The 6970-nt window shown below is 45.1% G+C and overlaps 1 protein-coding gene across 1 annotated transcript in view; it reads left to right on the forward strand.

The window, feature by feature from the left end:
• Positions 1–660: 660 nt before the first annotated feature.
• Positions 661–6970, forward strand: part of LOC109926437 (vesicle transport protein GOT1B-like) — a 16931-nt gene continuing 10621 nt past the window's right edge. Inside the window, exons 1-3 of the mRNA XM_048611887.1 lie at positions 661–768; positions 2118–2209; positions 5661–5839. Coding sequence (XP_048467844.1) covers positions 744–768; positions 2118–2209; positions 5661–5839 — 296 coding nt within the window. The 5' untranslated portion in view covers positions 661–743. The remainder of the gene's footprint in view (positions 769–2117; positions 2210–5660; positions 5840–6970) is intronic.

The following is a 6970-nucleotide window of genomic DNA, read 5'->3' on the forward strand; positions in this document are numbered from 1 at the left end:
AAACCTGGGTTTTTTTCACTTGAACATTGAAGGATGAGGGGCAAGTTGATAAAAGTTTACAAAATTATGAAAGGTATCGACAGAGTGGATAGAGTCACTTTCCCAAGATGGAAGTGTCAATTACTAGCAGACAGGTTTAAGGTAAAAGGGGGTAAATTTAAAGGAGATGTTAGGGGCAGATTTCTTGCACGAAGGTGGTTAAGTGCCCAGAATATGCTGCCAGATGAGGTGGTAGGGGCGGATACAATAGTAACTTTTAAGAAGCATCTTGACAGATACATGAGTACGTGGGGAATAAGGGATTTAGGCAGCAAGGGGCAAAATGTGTTTAATTTAGAAAGGTGCCATGTGTCAGCATAGTCTTGGTTGGCTGAAGGGCCTGTTTCTGTGCTGTACTGTTCTTTGTTCTAAATGTGTGTGTGTTTTATCAAGCCAACTTGGAATCATACTGTGACCTCCCAGAAGACCACAAGTCTCTGAATATTACCTTGGTTTTATGACTAAGATTGAGAATTATGATTAAGAAGCATTACTGTAGTTGATATGCCTGGGATAGTGGAGTGGACTTTCACCACAGTCCCTGAGGGCATGTTTGCTCTGTAAATGTTTCCACATTCAATCAGGCTCATTGTTCGAGCCAAGGGTCACATTTTGCAACAACTCGAGTACATCTGGAAGGCACTTTAGAATTTGGATTAAATATCACATGTATTCATTTTCTTTATTAAAAAAATTTGAAGAAAATGATCTGCTTAACTGACACGCAGAGTAAGTAACGGCGGAGGGGAAGTATGGTGCACATGTTTTGGAAAGATGCGGTTCAGTAAATAATTGAATGTCTCCAAAGATATTGATTAGCGCTCACAATTGTATTGACTCATTGACCTGACAAACCGTCTGCCGGAATTTTTAAGTAGGAATTCACCAACTTGAAAGCAGATGGAGTCATCACTGCTTTAGCTGCACGATGTAACTCCCAACACACGCGTCTGGTGTGGATTAGCCTGTTGCATTCCAAAAATTTCTTTTCACGCCTCCTCTATTCACTGATTCTTACACGCCTGCAGCTGGCAGAGTTAAGATCTGCACCATAAGCTCTCTTTCAGAACTTCACCCAAATCCTGCGGGCGTTAAGACGAGAAATTGCCAGGATGTCTACATAAGATGCATAGGGTCAGCCCCTCAAGCCTGCTTCATCATTCAGTACGGATGTGGCTGGTCTGAATACAGTCTCTACTTCCCTGGCTACTCCCATGCCATTGCTTCCCAACGATTTTTTTCCCAATGGGTGCCCCAAATCAAAGTCAGAAGATAGTCATGACCCTGAGGAGTGTGGAAGAAGAAGGGGGTTGGGGGTCGGTGGGAGGCAGGAGGTGGCTGGGAGGTTATGGGGAGTTTTGAGATGAGAAGCAAGGTGTTTGATCCTTGGGGTCTTTTACTGACTTCTTTGAAGTTAAAATGAAAGCCTCCAAGATTGTTCAGTGAAGCATGCCCGCCATTAAAAGAGGCGCAAGGATTTAAAGGGGCCTCACAGCTGTGAATGATAACTTGGATCTCCCCAGGAGCCATCGCAGCCTCTGAGCTCATGACCCCAACCTCCCACAGTTTGTGAAGCTCTGCCCTACGTGTTTTGACTCCTCGTGTCTGTCTGCCTCAGCCTTAACATGTTTAATGACCTTGCCTCCCCTGCTCTCTTGGGAAGATAATTCTACAGACTCATGACCCTCTGAGAGAGAGGAAAAAAAAACTCTCCTTCTTGAGACTATAGATGGAGAATAAATGCTGTGCAATTGCCAATAGCAGCCATATCACAAGAAAAACATAACAAAGTGATTTGTACACAAAGGGAAACTTGAACAGTTTAGAGATTTGAGATGGAGATTGTGTTTGTACAATTAATCTTAATATGTGTGCTATGCATGTACCCTTACTGAGTGAGTGCTACTATGTACAAATTGTGTTTTTGCACATATTCTCAGCGTTCAGATCACTATCAGTGCCGGCTACATAAGTCTATGACAGAGATGGCTTGTCTATTGCAGAAAACATCTCTTGCTGACAATGAAGAATTAAAAACACAGGAGTGTATCACTCAAATGGATATGGTTTTCTTCCAGGGATTGGAGTGGGTCTTATAGGATTTGGAGTGTTTTTCCTTCTGATGGGCATCCTCTTATATTTTGACAGAGTGCTCCTTGGATTTGGAAATGTGAGTATTCCATTTTAGAAAATATGTGGGAGTTGGGTGCATTACTGAAGTTGACAGTGCGTAAAAGAATCTCGAGAGGAGCATAATTGAATAGTCTCAGAAAACACATGTGACTGTATGATATTTCAGGTTGGGTAGGAAACCTTGTGTACATAAAAGATTAAATTGGTTCCAATTTTCTTTCCATTATTTAGGTTACATTGGATTAGATAGATTACATTCTGCCAGAAATACATAACATTATTTGATCATTGGATTAAATCATTTTCCAAAGCTGTCTAAATTGATTTCATGTTTTAAATGCAGTTTCGTAATGTTCTACATTATTTGAGATTAACGGTCTCTTATTAAGGCAAAATACAAAATGGATTTGCTTTATAATAAATCTGTTTCCTTGGGAACTGACCGTCTTGTCAGTGGAAATAATTTCTCCTTATCTGTTCTGTCACTGCTCCTCATAATTTAGAATGCATCAATTAAATACTGTCATTGCTTTCACCATCCTGAAGAGAACAATCCAAGTTCATAGTTTCAGCCATGGCCCTGAATCACAAGATGTTCAAGTCCTACTCTGAACACTTAACCAACACTTGCGCACAGTGCTGACTGAGTGTAGTTTTGACAGACCTTTAAAATGCAACTTTAACAAATGGCCCTATGAGATCATAAGAAATGGGGACAGGACTAAGCTATTTGTCTCCTCAAGGCTGCTCCAACTTTTAATAGGATCATGCCTGTTCCGACCATTCCTCATGTCCACTTTTTGCCCTTTCCCTGTAACTCTTGATTCCCCAACTGATCAAGAATCGATCTCTCTCAGTCTTAAATATATGCAAGGACTCTGCTCCCATAGCTCTCTGTGGTAAGGAGATCCAAAGACTCACCATCTTTTCACGGAAGAATTTCCCCTTCACATTTCTGTCCTAAATTAGCACCCCTTTACTCTGAGACTATGCCATGTGATCTTAGACTCTCCCATGAGGGGAAATATCTTCTCAGCATTAACCCTGTCAAGCCCCTTAAGAATCCTATATGTTGCGATGAGGTGACCTCTCAATCTTCTAAACTCCAATGAGTAGAGTTACATTTATTACTCCGCTATTTACTTGCTTGGGTGGATTCCAAGAATGCTTTTTCAATCAATAGCAGGGGAGTCACTGCAGTGTTTTCTGGCTGATCTTTATCCCTCAACCAACATCACAAAAGAGTCTGTTATCAGGTCATTATCATAACGATGTTTGCAGGAGGTTGCTGATTGACAACCAGTTACTGCACTTCAAAAAGCACTTCATTGGCTGTAAAGCACTTCAAGACATCTGGTGGTCATGAAAAGTGCTATATAAATGTAAATGTTTCATTCTTCCTTCTCCCTTCCTGCCTCCCTTCCTTATTCCTCCATTCCTCTCCCCTCCACCCCTTAATCCTCCCTTCGTCTCCCCTCACCTCCTTTATCCTCCCTCCCTCTCCCCTCACCTCCTTAATCCTCACTCCCTCTCCCCCCACCCCTTTAATTCTCACCCCCTCTCTCTCTCTCCTCACCCCCTTAATCTTCCCTTCCTCTTCCCCTACCTCCTGAAGGGATTGATTCATAATGCCCTCTGGGCAACAAATGTTGGCTCAACCAGCAATGATGACATCCCATGAATGATGTTTAGAAAACAGATAAACACTGATGTGTACCACCCCACCAACCTCCGGATCCAACGCATCATCCTCCGACACCTCCGCCATCTGCAATCCGACCCCACCACCAGAGACATCTTTCCCTCCCCACCCTTATCTGCTTTCCGGAGGGACCGCTCTCGCCGTGACTCCCTTGTCCGCTCCACACTCCCCTCCAGCTTCACCACACCCGGCACTTTTCCCTGCAACCGCAGGAAGTGCAACACCTGCCCCCATACCTCCTCCCTCACCCCCATCCCAGGCCCCAAGAAGACTTTCCACATCAAGCAGATGTTCACCTGCACATCTGCCAATGTGGTATACTGCATCCGCTGTACCCGGTGTGGCTTCCTCTACATCGGGGAAACCAAGCGGAGGCTCGGGGACCGCTTTGCAGAACACCTACGCTCGGTTCGCAATAAACAACTGCACCTCCCAGTTGCGAGCCATTTCAACTCCCCCTCCCATTCCTCAGATGACATGTCCATCCTGGGCCTCCTGCAGTGCCACAACGATGCCACCCGAAGGTTGCAGGAACAGCAACTCATATTCCGCTTGGGAACCCTGCAGCCCAATGGTATCAATGTGGATTTCACAAGTTTCAAAATCTCCCCTCCCCCTACTGCATCCCAAAACCAGTCCAGCTCGTCCCTGCCTCCCTAACCTGTTCTTCCTCCCACCTATCCCCTCCTCCCACCTCAAGCCGCACCTCCATCTCCTACCAACCAACCTCATCCCGCCCCCTTGACCTGTCCGTCCTCCCTGGACTGACCTATCCCCTTCCTAACTCCCTACCTACACTCACCTTTCCTGGCCCCATCCCCGCCTCTTCGACCTGTTTGTTTCTTCTCCACCTATCCTCTCCTCCATCCCTCTTCTATCCGCCTCCCACTCTCTCCCTATTTATTTCAAAACCCCCTTCCCCTCCCCCTTTTCTGATGAAGGGTCTAGGCCCGAAACGTCAGCCTCTCTGCTCCTATGATGCTGCTTGGCCTGCTGTGTTCATCCAGCCCTGCACCTTGTTGTCTCAGATTCTCCAGCATCTGCAGTTCCTACTATCTCTGTGATAGACATTGTTGCAGAGACAATGAGGAAGATGCTGTTGGAAGGTCTTACTCCTTCGAGATCCTAAGCTGTTCTCCTACCAATCCCATATAATACCATCATGGTTGGTTGTACTCCTCCCTTCCAGTTTTAACCCCTTTCGGACCATGGCACCTTAATACAACATTAATTGTACCAAGAGATATGGAGATAGTAAGGAAAAAGTCATGTAGTGGTAGATGATCAGCTACGATCTGTTTGAATGGCAGTGTAGGATTAATGGGCCAAATGGCCTATTCCTGCTCACATCGTCTCTGTTCTTATGCTAGTAAATCTTTGCTGTACTCCCTTCAAAACATTCATGTCCTTCTGACATGTCACCTCTTGATAAAACCTTTAGTTATCTCAGGGGCAGTTACTTGAAAGAAATTCTAAGATTTGCATTTTAATCAATTGAAACCTGCACCTCCTTCCGAATTGATTAAAGATTTAACAGGAGGGGGTCAGCCAGCCATTTTAGGTTTATTCAATACATTCACATCAGTTGTATAATCCTTTGATCTTTTACTGATAAATTCTGTGTTTTGATACCTCCTCTCTCATTACACCTAAGGAAGGAGCAACGCTCCAAAAGCTAGTGTACTTAAATAACATGTTGGACTATAATCTGCTGTCATGTGATTTTTGACCTTCCTAAAGTGTGAGGTGGACACAATATCTGTGCATTGTTGGCTTTTCCTGTCAGATCCTCTTCGTGTCTGGCCTTCCCTTCATCATTGGGCTGCAGAACACGTTCCAGTTCTTCGTCCAAAGGCAGAAGCTGAAAGGTTCCAGTTTCTTCCTGGCTGGGATTCTGCTGGTGCTGCTCAGGTGGCCCATGCTTGGCATGCTGTGTGAAAGCTACGGATGTTTTCTACTTTTCAAGTAAGTCTTGGCCTGCTGTGTTCATCCAGCTCTACACCTTGTTATATCAGACTGTTAATCCTGTCATTTACTGAGGTCCTAGATCCTCCCACCCGTGACATCACCTCACCGCTCAGCCTTCCAGTAGTTTATATGGCGAAGGATTTTGAGATGAATGGTGATGAGAGAAAGATTCTAAAATTGGACCCACTTGAGCAAAATCCAGGCCAGTCTTTTTTTTATTTCTTTCATCAGATTTATTTTAACATATGACTGAGGGAATGGATGATGGATTGTCTTCTGGGGCATCCGAGGTCCAACTGCCTTGAACTGGAGCAGAATATTCATTGGGGGAGGGTAAAATTTGCTCAATAAAAGTGTACATGTAGATCCACTGTTTAAATCTGTTGCCTACATGTGAAATTAGCCTGACAGAGTGATGTAATGGTTATGTTTTAGACCTAGTTACCCAGACGTTGAGACTAAAAGTCCAGTAGGTTCAAATCCCGACAGCACAATTTGAGAATTCCAATTTGGTTAGACCAAAACCTGGACGTTAGAAGCTGCTGTCTGTAAAAGTAGCCACAACGCTGTGTGGTTTTCTGAAAACCCACCCTGCTCACTAATAAGGTAAGGTCAAGTTGCCTACCAAACCAAAAGGCTGCTCTCTCATTGGAGAGAGATGACTGGTGGTGGTTTAACCTTAGGGTCACCACACCTCAGGCGAGAGGAGAGGTTGTGAAGGACAATCCTCCACGTTACCTCAGCCGGTGCAGGAGTTGAAACTCACTGGTTTTAACTGGCTCGCTAATGCCCTTTAACGAATTAAGTTTATGTTCCTTTCCTCACCTGACATATAAGTGGCTGCAGTCAGAGTCCAGGGCAGGGCTCAATAATTTAGGACAGGGGTCCACTGTCCTCAGGTCAATGACCGCTGTGCTTCGGTGTTTGGGCAATACCCTCTGTGCTTGGGTCACAGACAGTGCCCTCTGTGCTTGGCTCAGGAGCAATGATCGCTGTGCTTGGGTCACGGACGGTACCCACTGTGCTTGGGTCAGGAGCAATGATCGCTGTGCTTGGGTCACGGACGGTGCCCACTGTGCTTGGGTCAGGAGCAATGATCGCTGTGCTTGGGTCACGGACGGTGCCCAC

Source organism: Rhincodon typus, chromosome 25, assembly GCF_021869965.1.
Source record: "Rhincodon typus isolate 14 chromosome 25, sRhiTyp1.1, whole genome shotgun sequence".
Lineage (NCBI taxonomy): Eukaryota > Metazoa > Chordata > Chondrichthyes > Orectolobiformes > Rhincodontidae > Rhincodon > Rhincodon typus.